The sequence below is a fragment of the Pristis pectinata genome, chromosome 29 (assembly GCF_009764475.1).
Source record: "Pristis pectinata isolate sPriPec2 chromosome 29, sPriPec2.1.pri, whole genome shotgun sequence".
Taxonomy (NCBI): domain Eukaryota; kingdom Metazoa; phylum Chordata; class Chondrichthyes; order Rhinopristiformes; family Pristidae; genus Pristis; species Pristis pectinata.
Window position 1 is genome coordinate 3,251,613 of NC_067433.1, and position 15,382 is coordinate 3,266,994.

The window sequence follows — 15,382 nt, forward strand, 5'->3', positions numbered from 1 at the left end:
GAGTATTTCTCCTTTACTCAACATCTTGCACAATCTATAAATCAGAAGTTCCTGGGCCAAGCTATTGTTCGATTTCAGCTCCATTCTGCAGTTGGCCACTCTCAGACACACTACTCACAAATAGTCCAGGTCATAAGACAAGTGCAAGGAGAGAGATTTTCAGTGGGATGTGACAAAGCACGTTGATGAAGGTAGAGCAGTGGATGTGGTGTACGTGGATTTTAGTAAGGCGTTTGATAAGGTTCCTCATGGAAGGCTTATTCAGAAAGTCACGGCATGGGATCCAGGGAGGTTTGGCTATGTGGATTCAGAATTCAGACAGAGGGTGGTGGTAGATGGAACATATCCTGCCTGGAGGTCGGTGACCAGTGGTGTTCCACAGGGATCTGTTCTGGGACCCCTGCTCTTTGTGATTTTTATAAATGACTTGGATGAGGATGTGGAAAGGTGGGTTAGTAAGTTCGCTGATGATACAAAGGTTGGTGGTATTGTGGATAGTGTAGGTTGCTGTAAATTACAACAGGATATTGATAGAATGCTGACCTGGGCTGAGAAGTGGCAGATAGAGTTCAACCCGGATAAGTGTGAACTGATACACTTCAGGAGATCGAATATGATGGCAGAATACAAGGTTAATGGCAGGGCTCTTAGCAGTTTGGAGGAACAGAGGGATCTTGGGGTCCACGTCCATAGATCCCTTGAGGTTGCCGCGCAGGTTGATAGGGTTATTAAGAAGGCATATGGTGTGTTGGCCTTCATTAGTTGGGGTATTGAATTCAAGAGCCATGAGGTGACTTTGCAGCTCTATAGAGCTCTGGTTAGACCACACTTGGAGTATTGTGTTCATTTCTGGTCGCCTCATTATAAGAAGGATGTGGAAGCCTTAGAGAGGGTGCAGGGGAGATTTACCAGGATGTTGCCTGGATTGGAGAGCGTGTCTTTTGAGGATAGGTTGAGTGAGCGAGGGCTTTTCTCTTTGGAGAGAAGGAGGATGAGAGGTGACTCGATAGAGGTGTACAAGATGATAAGAGGCATAGATCGGGTAGACAGTCAGAGACTTTTTCCTGGGGCGACATTGGCTAATATGAGGGGGCATAATTTTAAGGTGATTGGAGGAAGATATAATGAGGATGTCAGGGCTAAGTTTTTTACACAGAGAGTGGTGGGTGTGTGGAACATACTGCTGACAGAGGTTGTGGGGTCAGATACATTAGGGACATTTAAGAGACTCTTAGAAAGACACATGAATGATAGAGAAATGGAGGTCTATGTGGGAGGGAAGGGTTAGATAGATCTTGGAGCAGGATAAAATGTCGGCACAATATCGTGGGCCGAAGACCTGTACTGTGCTATAACGTTCTATGTTCTATGAGCCACATTCAGCAGAAACATTAGCCATCCCTGATAAATGAAAGGTAACAGTTGGTAGCAATGGATTTTTTTTTGTACTCCTTTCAACTGTTTTCTATTCATTGTCCTTCTCATTTTCTCTTTCCATGCTACCTGCTCTATCTTATTGATAGAGTCATAGAGTCACACAGAATGGAAACAGGCCCTTCAGCCCAAGTCTTCCATGCCGACTGTGTTGCCCAGCGAGCTAGTCCCATCTGCCCACGTTTGGCCCATAGCCCTCTAAACCCCTCCTATCCATGTACTTATGTAGATGGCCTTTAAATGTTGCTAATGTGCTCACCTCGACCACTATTTCTGGCAGCTCATTCCAAATACGCACCACCCTTTGTGTGAAGAAGCTGCCCCTGATGTCCCTTTTAAATCTCTCGCCACTGATCTTAAACCTATGCCCTCTTGTTTTTAGCACCCCCTCCCTGGGAAAAAGACTCTGTGCTTTCATCCTGTCTATGCCGCTCATGATCTGATATACCTCCATCAGGTCACCCCTCAATCTCCTATGTTTCAGGGTATAATTGCCTAGTCTACACAACCTCTCCTTGTAACTCAGGCCCCCAAGACCAGGCAACATCCTGGTAAATCTCTTCTACACTCTTTCTAGTTTACTAATATCTTTCCTGTAACAGGGTGGCCAAAACTGGACACAATACTCCAAGTGCAGCCTCACCAATGTCTTATATAGGTGTGAGTGGCAGATATGAAACTTGTGTGCGAGTTTCCTATAGAGGAGGGGCTTTCTGGAGTCCATTGTAGTGTCCAGTGCACTGCCCCTCTCTGTATCTATTATATTTAACTATATTGAGCCATAGCACAATTCTCCACTGCTTCCATTTCATATCTTGCCATCATTACTGAGTCACATCTGTGGCCTCCCCCCATCCAGTCGTAGTTGGACTGAGACCTCCCAAACTCATGTCACGAAGGAGTCTTGCAGTCAGTAGGTAGAGAAGTGTGTTATCCATCAATGAAAAGGTTCAATGAGAAGCATCAGATTTCCAGTAATCAAAGAATCATTATAGCACAAGCTTTTCACTGTACCTCGGTACAAGTGACGACAATAATAAACCAATACATAGTTCTAGACACCACACAACAGGAAGGATGTGATAGCTGAGGAATGGTGTAGAGGAGGTTTGCAAAAATGCTATTGGGGCTGGAGAATTAGAGACACAAGGACAGAGAGATTAGGAGGCACAAGAGACTGCAGATGCTGGAATCTGGAGCAAAGCGTAAATGAGCTGCTGGAGAAACTCAGCACGTCAGGCAGCATCTGCAGTGGGAAATCAACAGTTGACATTTTGGGTAAAGACCCTTCATCTGAACAGAAACACTACCCTGGGGTTCTTTTCTTGGGAATAAAGGAGACTGAGGGGGCATTTAATCAAGGGTAGAAAATTAAGTTGGTCTTGGACAGGCTGAACAGAGAGGACAAGAAGTAAATTGCATACATTTAAGCTAATTGATAGAAGGAGCAGAGTGTTGCGGAAAATGGTTTTCACTGAATGATTAGTGAGAATCTGGAACTTACTGTCACAATGAGCGGTGGATACAGAAACCTCCAACGTATTTGAAAAGCATGAGGATAAGGACTTGAAGGGCCACAATCTACAACAGCAGGGGAGTGGGATTAATCTAAAGTCCATCTTTGTCCAGAATAGACAACACAGACTGAATGGCCTCTTTCTATGCCGTAACAATGATTCTATGATAAAAATTACTTCTCAAGCCATCTGATATTTTTTCTTTGCACTGCTGAATTTTGGGTGGGTTATTATTCACTGCAGAAAGTATTCTCCTCTTGTTCTCCGTGTGGCCATTCTGAATGTGCTGGTCATCAGAATCAGGTTTATTATCACTGTCTTATATGACATGAAATTTGTTGTTTTGCAGCAGCAGAACAGTGCAAAGGTATAGAATTACTATAAATTACAAAAATATATAACTAGTGAAAAAAATGAAATAATGAGGTAGCAAGTTAATGTTCATGGACCATTCAGAACTCTGGTGGGGGAGGGGAAGAAGCTGTTTCTGAATCGTTGAGTGTGGGTCTTCAAGTTTTCCTGTACCTCCTCTCTCACGAGAAGAGGGCATGTCCCGGATGGTGAGGGTCCTTAGTAATGGATACCACCTTCATGAGATCCTACCTCTTGAAGATGCCTGTTGGAACCTCCATACCAGGCTGTGATGCAACCAGTCAGAATGCTCTCGACTGTACATCTATAGAAATTTGTAATATTTATTATAATATATATTTATTAAATATAGAAACCTATGGGTTATGTGGTTATGAGGGCAACCTAATTAGGGAGCAGGAGGTTTAGCCAGACCACCGACTTGCTGCCCAATGATCCTGGCTGGAGGCAACCCCTGAATCCATGAGCATAGTTCCCCTGCACTTCTCTCATCCAACAGTAGGCTGCGCCCTATTCCAGTAGCTACCGTAGTTCGTTTCCAACCTTTAAATAGTTGACTATCCTTTCAACTTCTGGGCATCTGTATTGCGTTCAACTATGTTGTCTTTCACTTGAGATTTATATCAAATAGATCATAATTTTCGATTAATAGGGGGAAAAGAGAGAAATGTAAATGTGCAGAGACTACCATCTGTTCTAGGAGGTAGAATCTCAGGTAATGAGAAAGGAACATAGAGGCAGAATGTGGAAATAAGCAGAGCTAACCTTGGAAATTGGACATCAAGATAATAATGTAGCATAATATACTTCAAATGAGGAGCAATGGAAGTGAGCAACCTATTGTAATTGCAGGGGCAGGAATGTTGGACTATATGCTACTGGGTCGCATTTGATCTGTCAGCACTCCTGTCACTGCAACAGCCAGCGGTCATCAGTCCTTGATAGGATGGTCCAGTGCTGAACGTCTTATGCATTGCTGAGCAATTCCGGTCAGGTAGATTCCAAGATCTATTCAAAAATAAAATACCGCAGTAGCTGGAGATCTGAAATAAAACAGGAGCTGGACGTGTGGATGGGACAGAGAAAATTAGGTTTAATGTTTCAAGTCCATGTCCTTTCATCCAACTTGGGAAAAGTTAGAGATGGAAGAAGTTTTAAGATGCAGAGAAGAGAAGGCAGGAGGAGAGAAGAGAACCAAAGAGACGTCTAGGGAAAGGGTGGAGAGCAGCAGAGCTTAACTGAAAATAGAGGTGTGGGAAAGAGTATGGTAATGGGATTAATGAATGGTGGTGCAGAGTGTGTAAGTAGCAGAACACGAATGGATATATGAAGACCAAAAGATACAGGAGCAGAGTTAGACCATTCGGCCCATTGAGTCTGCTCCACCGTTCAATCATGGCTGATCTTTTTTCAACCCCCCCCCATTCTCCCTCCTTCTTTCAGTAACCCTTAACCCCCTTACCAATCAAGAACCTATCAATCTCTGCCTTAAACACACCCAATGACTTGGCCTCCACAGCCCTCCATGGCAACAAATTCCACAGACTCACCACCTGAAGAAAGTCCTCCATCACAGTTTTAAAGGGATGTCCCTTTATTCTGAGGCTGTGCCCTCAGATCCTAGACTCTCCTACTGATGGAAATATCCTCTCCACATTCACTCTCTCCAGGATTTTAAGCACCCAAGAATCAAAGAAACCTCAGATGCTAGAATTCTGTAATAAAAAGGAAAAAAAACTAGAAACATCGGGTCAGGCAGCTTCTGTGGAGACAGAAACAGAGAGTGAAGATCCTTTATTAGAACTAGGAAAATGAGATAACTAGTTAGTTTTAAGTTACAGAGAGGGTGGGGAAGGGGTGGACAGAGCAAAGAGATTATCTCCAATAGGGTGAGACCGGGATTGCTGAGGTGGTTCTGCTGTTCATGGAGCCATCTGATGCAGATTAGGTGACCACTTTGCAGAGCACCTGCGCTCACTTGGAGGAATGTCCCTGAGCTTCCAGTTGCCTGTTACCTCATTCCCCATTCCACTGTCTATGCAATCTGTCTGTGTATGACCAATTACCCTGTTTCAATGAAGCCTAATGTAGGCTTGAAGAACAGCATCTCATCTTCTCGAGGGACATATGGCAGTCCTCTGAACTCAATAATGAATTCAACAACTATTGCTAACTTACTAAGTGGCCAGTTCTGCTGTAAGGTTGTCCAACTGTAATATTACCTCTGGTTTTCTCTCTCTACAGCCACCACCTGATCTTCTGGGCATCTCCAGCATTCTCCTTTTGGTTTCAGGTCTCAGCTACAGCTCTGATCTGCATTTCACAGCTTTTGCGTGACCCTCTGTTTGTTCTCTCTATCACACCTCCCTCACTAATCTATCCCCTTTTTATCCTGGACCTCTGTTTTTTTTTATCCAAAATAAACTTTATTCATAATAAAAGACAAACTATAATACAATAATAAAACAGTGCAAGCCTTTACTTTCTTGTACAGATCAATCATTAGTGTTACCTTTTTATATAAAAAAACACAGCACCGATGCCACTCGTGTGGCTCCCTGGGGTGATACTCCAATCCCATATTTACAATATTTAAGGGGCTTCCTCGCCTGACCCCGCCCCTCCCTCTCCAGTGGCAGAAGAACCCTAAACTGTAGTCCTTCCCCACCGAGCCCTTGCATTGGCTGCACCCAGCTTCAGTGTGTCCCTCAGCACGTACTCCTGCAGCCTGGAATGTGCCAGTCAGCAGTATCCCCTACGGACTGGTTATAATGGTGAACATTCTTTGAGTGTTTTTTTAAATATTTCTGGTGGCAGGCACGGTAGTGTAGTGATTATTGTAACACTTTGGCACCAGCGACCTGGGTTTAATTCCGGCCACTGTCTGTGAGGAGTTTGTACGTTCTCCCCGTGTCTGCGTGGGTTTCCTCCGGGTGCTCCGGTTTCCTCCCACATTCCAAAAGGCGTACGGGTTAGGAAGTTGTGGGCATGCTATGTTGGCACCAGAAGCGTGGCGACACTTGCGGGCTGCCCCCAGAACACTCTACGCAAAACGATGTATTTCACTGCGTGTTTCAATGTACATGTGACTAATAAAGATATCTAATATCTTATCTTATCTGGGCTTTACAAAGAAAGGAAGACCGGGGTCCCTTTCATGATTTCAGATCATTGCAATGTAATACTTTTGAACTGCAGCCTCTTTGAATGTAGAAAGCAAAGTAGTCAATCTGTGCACAGTAAGAGTCATGGAGGTCATAGAAGACATAAGCACAGAAACAGGCCCTTCAGCTCACCGAGTCCATGCTGACCATCAAGCACCCATTTACACTAATCCTACTTTAATCCCTCTTTTTATTCTCCCCACATTCTCATCAACTCGCCCCAGATTCTCCACTCACCTACGCACTAGAGGCAATTTACAGCAGCCAATTAACCTACCAACCCACATGTCTTTGGGACATGGGGAGAAACCCGAGCACGCAGAGGAAGCCCACGCACTTACAAACTCCTCATAGACTGCACCGGAGGCCGGGATTGGACCCGGATCTCTGGTGCTGTGAGGCAGTGGCTCTAATAGCTGTGGCAGTGGATCACTCAAAATTATTAATGCTAATCAGATACTCTGCTCTTAGGGTGAGGGATAAATATTGGCCAGGACATTGAGGAGAGCATGGAACATGGGATTTGATCTAAGCATTTGTCCAAAGGACAATGCCTGTGGCAATGCAGCACTCCCTCAGTACTGCACTGGATTTGTGCTCACATCCTGAGGGAAGGATTGGAGAGATGAAGTCTTCCTTCCCTCCCACTCCACAGCTATGGGCAATTACTGTTTGAAGGCACACTTTTGGAAATGAAGAGCAATGTGATCTGGTTTTGCTGGTGAATGTCTGCACTAGACGAGGAAGAATGGTCAGTGGAAGGTGAAGTCAAACCCAGTCTGTGCCCACTGAATTGTTCTCGACATGGAATCAGCTTTCTTGGGAGAATGGGGAATTGGTAAAAAAAACAAATCATAAAGGGCCCTACAGTTTGTTGCCTTATGTAACACTTTTGATTTATATAGGATGTTCCTTTATGGTTGGGAATGTAATTACATTTGCACTTCATCAAGAGATGTGTCTTTACCTCTCCCCACTGGATCCCACCTTGTCTTACCCTGCCTTGTCTTACTTTGTAGCTGAAGTTCCTCACTGATGGAACCTTCCCAGTAAATCTTTTCTGCAACCTCTCTACCACCTTTACACCCCTTTTTCTAAAGTCTGGTGACCAGAATTGGAAGCAGTGCTCCGGTTGTGGCCTGCTACAAGTGCAGCATACCCAGTCCCTGTTCCTAACTGCTCTCATTTGGTCTGTTAGTGGTCCTGTCCTATGCTAGGGACTCACCCACAAGTGGAAACAGTCCTCCAACATCACTCTATGGAACTCTCAACTTGGTTGGCGTGGACGAGTTGGGCCGAAGGGCCTCTGTATAGCTCTACGACTCTAATCCCTTCCTAATACTAAAGACCTCTTATCAGATGTCCTCCTCGGCCGGGGAACCCCAGCCTACACAACCTTGAAGCAGGGCTTCGAGTGACCTGTCTATAATGATTACCATTCAGACTAATGACTGCAGAGATCTGGATATCGCAAAAGGCCCAGCAATTTAGAAATAAAATCTGTTGTTACACCTTCCTGTAATAAGGGACAGTGTGATAGCAGCGTTAACGTTGGTAATGGGCTCTGCTCATTTCCCCAAGGCTACCTGTGCAGAGGGAGGCAGAGGCTAGGGATGTTCCGTTGAATGAGGCTGAGTACCTGGTGAGGCCAAGTCTCCCCGGAGACGCCGCGAGTGTGGATTATGCAGCGATTTGACGTAGGATCAGCTGTTGCTGGGAGGCAGGTCCTCCGAGAACAGACCAGTGTCTGAGGCGGAGGGAGAAGATGCAGTTGGAATGAATTCAGTCACCGCAACCCCCTGCCCCTTCCCAAATTAAACCGAGAGAAAAACACACTTGAACGTCAGGCGCCGTGGTTTTGCTGATCGCCTGCGTTGAAGAGTTGAGAAGCAGCAGACTGAGGTAGGTGCATTGAGGAATTTCCTTTACCATCGGCTGAACGGAGGAATTCATTCCAGGTTAGGAGGGGGAGTCGCTGGCCAGGGTTGTTATGCAATTTAACACCCACCAGCCTTTTTGGGAGCCGAGGGAGTGTGAGGAATCTATCTGACACGGCGGCAGAGACCATTTCTCACACTCTGGTGTTACAACCGAGGAGCAGATGGCACGGAGGGCAAATCCACACACACATGGTGGCTCCTGTAAATGCAGCAAGAAAAACAAGCGGGAGGCAGCGTCTGTGGCTAGGTCCTACTTCAGGACCATGGACAGAGGCTGCCCTCTCCATCCACACCGGCAAAGGGGGAACCTCGCCCAGTGACTGGAATCAGGGGTTCAGACACCAGCCAGGGACGGCCGGCTGGGATCCGAGCAAGGAGACTATCTGGAATTAATCAAATTCATCAACAAGACTGATTTCAATTTAAATCCCGTTGCGGGTATGCCACCTTTGAAGGCTGGGATTATCCTTATCTCCTGTATTTTATTAATCTAGAGCAATATTTCTGTGGCCACTTTCGCACTTCTTGCATGTGGGTGGAGCTGCGTGGGGGAATGTCACATCGGCAGAAAGCAACACTCCCCCACGCACTTCGCTGAGTGAAAGCCTTCCTTTCCCCCTCTGCACCATCCCGACATGTTTTTCTCTCTCCGATCCTCAAACGCCAGCCTCCCTCGGTTGGAGTGCCAGCGTCAATCACAGCCGGGTCCCTGTAGACTCCGCAGCGGGCGGAGATTATCCCCTGAGGAACTTTGCAGAGGGGCAGAGTCTGCCCGGTGGGTATATCAGCGCGACCCTTCCACCCGAGAGTGCTGTGGTACTTCGTGCAGTAATGGGACTTCCACATTTGGCAGTCTATTCACATAACTGTATAACCACCGGCACCTTTGCTGGGAACATGCTTAAGCGTTTTAGCAGCTAAGCATATGCACCAGGGCCAGCCTCAGAACCCCTATGATAGGGAATGAAGAAAGTCATGCTCGGTCACTCCTGTACTGGGATTGCTGGCTGACGATTATGGAATAATTTGCCCCGGGCTAACTCAACTCAAAATGATGGGAACCACCTAGCTCCCTGCGGCACGTATCTGGACAGTTAAATGGAAGAGGAGCAGATTATCGCTCCACGGGACCCTTTGGGATTCTGTGACTGAGAGAATAATTTACGTTCAGAAGCATGGACCTGTACAAGAATGTTGCCAGGACTAGAGGACTTGAGTTATAAGGAGAGGCTGAATAGGCTGGGACATTTTTCCCTAGAGTGTAGGAGAGTGCGGGGTGACCTTATAGAGGTGTATAAAATCACGAGGGGCATAGATAGGGTGAATGCACTCAGTCTTTCTCTCAGGGAAAGGGAACCAAAAGCTAGACGGTGTAGGTTTTAGATGGGAAAGATTTAATAGAGCCCTGAGGGGCAACTTCTTCACGAGGGTGCTCAGTGTATGGAATGAGCTGCCAGAGGATGTGGTTGAGGCAGGTACATCAACAGCATTTAAAGGAACTTAGACAGGTACATGGATAGGAAAAGGTTAGTGGGATATGGGCCAAACTCAGGTAAATGGGGCTAGCTTAGATGGGCAATTTAGTCAGGTGGGAGCAGTTGGGTTGAAGGGCCTGTTTCCATGCTATATTGCTCTATGACTATGACTTTAGGAATGCTCCAAGATTCAAGAATACCACCTACCTGCGCTATCAGTCATCCACATCCACACACTCAGGTGCTGAGACCCTGATATATAAACACACACTGACACACATGCACCAACACACTAATCCATGTACATGAATGTGTGCCCACACCCACTAGCACACTCTGATAGTGAAGCATCACTCTGGGACACAAATTCACTAACATAAGAATGCACACCAGTCTCATGCTATATTGTCCTTCAGGGTTGGGCGTGGTTTGTTTCCACTCAAGTCTGGTAGGTTCTTAAGTGACGTTAGTGTGAGGGTGGGGCACAGACACAGATACAGGTGGGTAGGAGGTGCAGGCTGGGTGGATTGTTTAGGAGGCTTGTACCAGGCCTCTGCTTTCTCCTGAAGAAACTCAAGGTGGGCCGAATGGCCTGTTTTGTGCTGTATGGTTCTATGGTTCTATGGTCATTGCTGCCAATTCCAGATGTTCCTTCTCCATTTTGAGTTGTTGGGCAAGAGATCCCCATGAGTTGATGGGGATGTTGCATTTTTCCAAGGGCGCTCAGAGAACATCCTTGAAGCATTTGCTCTGTCCTCCTGGAAACTGCTCGGTGTGACTAACTCGGAGTAGAGTGCTTATTTCAGGAGACTGGTGTCAGTTGTATGGTTTTCCCATTGGAGCTGGCTGAATGTAATCAGGGCGTTGATGTGGGTGTAACAGTCTGCAGGAGGACACTGAGTTTGGTTCACCTCTCCTGAAGGATTTTGCAGAGCTGGGTTCGAGGTGTCTGATGTAGGTGGTCCACATCTCTGAAAGGTACAGGAGCCAGGGATAACTGTTGTCTGAAGAACCATGAGTTTTGAACAAGATTCGAGGACTTGATCTTCAGGCACCCTTGTGTGGCCAAAAACTACACTGGTACATCGTAAGCAGTGGTGAATTTTTATTGAGAAGTCACTCCTTAAGACATAGAAAGTAGTCCACATTTTCCCACGTCTCACTGTGGACTTTTCTTTTTGGGAGGAATGTGAATGCGCGCGCGCACACACACACACACAGTTGAACTGTTTAACATCCAAACCACGGTAAGGTTTATCTTCACTTCCTACACAGAAGTATGCACCGGTGTTGTGAGCCATGACACATTTAACACAAACAGAACATCAGTTTACCCACAATCAGATAAGACCAGAAAATAAAATGGCTGAATGAAGCACTGTACGTGATAGTCACTTCACCGCTGCCGCTCTGGCCCTTACTGAATCGGAGGTTTGTCAGTGTTAACTGATGTATGAGCCCTGATTCTGTTCTCTAACTAACTGCTGCCTCTGCTCCCTCTATCCCTACCTCCCTCCCTCCCCCTCCTTTCCCTCCCCTCCCTCCTCCCTCCTCCCCTTTTCTCCTTCCCTTTATCTCCCTCCCTTTCCCTCCCTCCTCTCCCTCCCCCTTTCCCTCTATGCTGCCACTCTGCAGCCTCCCCATATTCAATTCTCATGGCTAACAATGCACTAGAATTCTCTCCCGGCTGTTACAGTTTTTCTGTTACCGTGGGAACGCCAGCGTGGGTTGTGGAACTCATAAATAGCGTTTATCGTGCCAAGAATAAACAAGTTTCTGTTTTATACCTGACCATTTGGAGGGCTGGTCTACATAAGAATGCAAGAAAATCAGAGCAGGAGTGGGGCACTCGGCCCCTCTATCCTCTCCCGCCATTCGATATTATTGCAGCTGGGGACACGAGCATGACCTGAGCCTGGAACCTCCAATGTGATGATATGCCAAGGTCTTACAGAAGGTGGGAATTAAACAACCGACAGGAATAAAGAGGTAGTGAGTGACCATAATGATCCTATAAATCTGAGGTGCACAGGAATTTCTCCTCGCTGAGGGTGGGTGGTCACTAGAATTCTCCATCCCAGATGGTTGTCGAGGTGGAACTGTCACAGAAGAGGAGTTGAGGCTTGGGGCAATTCAACCAGGATTATATTGAATAGTGGAGCAGACTTGAGGGGCCTGATGGCGTACTCCTTTTCTCCTTGTGTCTGAAGCTTGTTTCATCCACCACATTTCAACACTCACAATGTGGCCCAAGCAAGAACGTGCAGATGGAGGCTATCCCAATGGGAAGACACAGTCACATTCTCAGGTCAGTAGAACATCCTCATTCCACCAGGTTGGCTCATTGATGTGGGCACAGAGACCAGTTGGGACTCTCCAGTTGGTCCATCCTTCCCCCACCCCTGCATGAAGCTGCTTGGTTGCGTCAACGCTCAGAGTTGCATTCACTACCTCTACTGTCACAAGGAAGCTCCAGTGCATCTCCTGGTGTTTGGCTGCCATCGAGTGCAGGAGTGTCTCTATCGAAGGACTGGGAGTCCTTCTGACTGCTGTTCCAGCCAACACCATCCACCCACCAGTCTTGGTCAAAAATGAATATCTCAAGGAGGGTTTGTGGAGGGGGAGAGTAATTAGAGAGACAACGAGGTTTGGGGAGGAAACCTCAATGATTATGGAATGACAAACAATCTGCTGGAGGAACTCAACTGGTCGAGCAGCATCTGTGGTGGGGAAAGGAACTGTGGACATTTCAGGTTGAAACCCTGCATCAGGACTGTGCCTCAATAAATGTGGCCTAGGTTTAGCCTGCAATGATTGGCCATAGGGAGGGTAGGAACCACTGACAGCCAGTGTTGGTTAGTGGGGAGAGGGCAAATATTGGGCTGAAGGAGATTGAATGGGGGAGTTAGTGCTGGAGGTCGCTGGGGGTGAGGGTGCAATCTGCAGATAAATATGAGAATCTGCAGTTCAGTGTTGGAAGGAATGGAGTAGTGGGGGATTAGGTAAGGTTGGAGGGAGATGAATATCTAATTAGTTGCGGTTAATGGAGGTTGGAGAATGAAAACGCCAGAGGTTTGAATATAGAGCAGAGAATGAAGGGGGTGTGGAGAGAGGCAGTTTTGCAGAGGTGCAAGTCAGCAGCAGTGGAGAGGATGGGGGTCTGAAGCGATTCAAAGTCTTCATTGTGAAGGCAAAGGAAGCCACGTTTGCACCGATGATCCTCACAATCTCTGCAGGGGTCGGGGAACGTTCTTCAGCCTTGGCCAATATCAGCGTACACTCATTCAGACATTTCACATTACAGGATTGTGGGTTCAAGGACAGAAGAAGGTTCTCCTCTGTAATATCTGCCCCACAGCATAAACCCACTGTGCACACTCACACTGCAGATATCCTGGTGCACCTAATGACAATAAAACAAACGAACAAGCAATTTGCCTATAGGTTCTGATTCATTCAGAGTTGAATACCAGGAGCCATAAATTCAATCTGTAACAATCCCACAGTCCATGCCCTGTTAACCTTGGATTGGCTGAGAAGGCCCTGGAAAATTTTGTACAACATGATCGTAATTCAGCTTCACTCCTCATAGAGTCATAGAGCCCTACATCATGGAAACAGGCCTGTCAGCTCACTGAATCCGTGCCGACTATCAATCGTGCATTTATACTAGAGAAGCAAACAATCTGCTGGAGGAACTCAGCGGGTCGAGCAGCATCTGTGGTAGGAAAGGAGTTGTCGACACTTCAGATCAAAACCCTGCACCAGGACTGCATCAGGGTTTCGACCCGAAACGTCCACAATTCCTCTTCTCCCACAGACGCTGCTCGACCCACTGAGTTCCTCCAGCAGATTGGTTGTTGCTCCAGATTGCAGCATCTGCCGTCTCCTGTGTCATACGTTTACACTAATCCTACACTAATCCCATTTTATTTTATTTTATTGGTTATCAATTCAAATCACACGCTGGGTGCTTGAAGTGAGAATTTACTACACCCCATTTCTGAATTTCAATATCTCCCCATTCACACCCTAAACAGTACACTGAAATTTAAAAAATACGTTTATTTCATATCCCCTCCCTTTTGACATGTTTTCAGCCTGATATTAAATATCCACTACGGTTTCCATGTAAGGTTTCCATGAGAACACAGTCAATTTAATTGCTTCGTAGATGTTTGTTGCTGTATATCTGGGGCTTGGGTGATTATTAGAGAAACAATTCAAAAAGATTTAAATTTTACCGTGTCTTTTTAATTGTGAGGCTCCAGGGAGTACTGAGCATTGTTTGCTAATTCTGTGATTATATCTCTGAAAATCTGTCACATTAAATAATGTTTACACAGGGTGTATGAGCCCAGGCAGCTTTGCACAAGTCTGCACGAGACTCATCAGCAGACGTTTGCAATCAAGTAGCCCAGATTCTATCTAAAATCAAGAAATTGATAGAGAGGCTGATCAAAGACAAAAGCTTGGATGGAAAGTAACAGCAAAATAGTTAAAGGGGAAATCTTCTGAAGCCTTGCACACGGAGAGACAGGCAACTAAAACCTTCACATAATGTGGATTTACACAGGATGATATAATTGGACCAGGAACACAGAAGTAACTGGGACTCCATGTTAAGGACATAATTTCTGTTCCTATTTTAATGAAATGCTGGATGATTAAAGAGAAACTACTTGCATTTATATAGCACCTTTAAGCATTAAAACACCCCAAGATGCTTCATAGTAACGTCATCAAACAAAATTTAACATTCGGCCTCAAAGGAGATATTAGAACTGAGGACTGAAACTTGCTCAAGGAGTTTAATGAAATCCTTACAGGAAGAAGGAGAGACGGTGAGGTTTGGAGGGGTAGGGGAGAGGGGTGGAGTTCCAGATCTTAAGGCCGGAGGCAATTCAAACCCGTACTGCACAAGTGAACATAAGTAAAGGAGAAAAATATCCGGCAGAGTTTAAGGACTCGAGGAATAAACAGCAATAGGAAAGGGGAAGACGTAGATGGATATTTTAAAATCACAGCTTTCCCTGATTGGATGTAGCTTAGAGAGCACAGGAATGAGAGGTAAATGAAACACTCTGCAAGTTAGGATAATGTGATCTATTATTCATCTTCCTCTCTATGTAGTATATGAAGCATCTTACATTTGTGACTTTTACATTCTGAATCTATGTTTTAATACCTTAGTTACACCTTAGTTACATCTTTTTGCCTGTGGTGGGAATGTTCTGGGCTTGGAACCAGAGAACATTGCAACAGAGAGGGGTGGAAGGTTCACAGCCCACTTTGGCTACTAAAATATTAACATTAATATTTTAGATATTAAGAGAACCAAAAGATATTAGGAGGTAAAGGCAAGATAGTGGTGCTAAGGTAGAAGATCAGCCACAATCTTATTGACAAGCAGAGCAGGCTCAAGGAGCTGAATGCACAACCACTCCTCCTTTTTCTTATGAAGTGCAGAAGTACTTGGC

The 15,382-nt window shown here is 45.8% G+C and overlaps 1 protein-coding gene across 3 annotated transcripts in view; it reads left to right on the plus strand.

Moving 5' to 3' along the window:
- Positions 1 to 8,083: 8,083 nt before the first annotated feature.
- Positions 8,084 to 15,382, plus strand: part of LOC127584357 (phytanoyl-CoA hydroxylase-interacting protein-like) — a 66,879-nt gene continuing 59,580 nt past the window's right edge. The window contains exons 1-2 of one of the 3 annotated variants that reach the window (XM_052041081.1): positions 8,084 to 8,389; positions 12,113 to 12,210. In XM_052041081.1, coding sequence (XP_051897041.1) covers positions 12,145 to 12,210 — 66 coding nt within the window. In that variant the 5' untranslated portion in view covers positions 8,084 to 8,389; positions 12,113 to 12,144. The remainder of the gene's footprint in view (positions 8,390 to 12,112; positions 12,211 to 15,382) is intronic. The other 2 variants (XM_052041079.1, XM_052041080.1) reach the window with 2 other exon arrangements.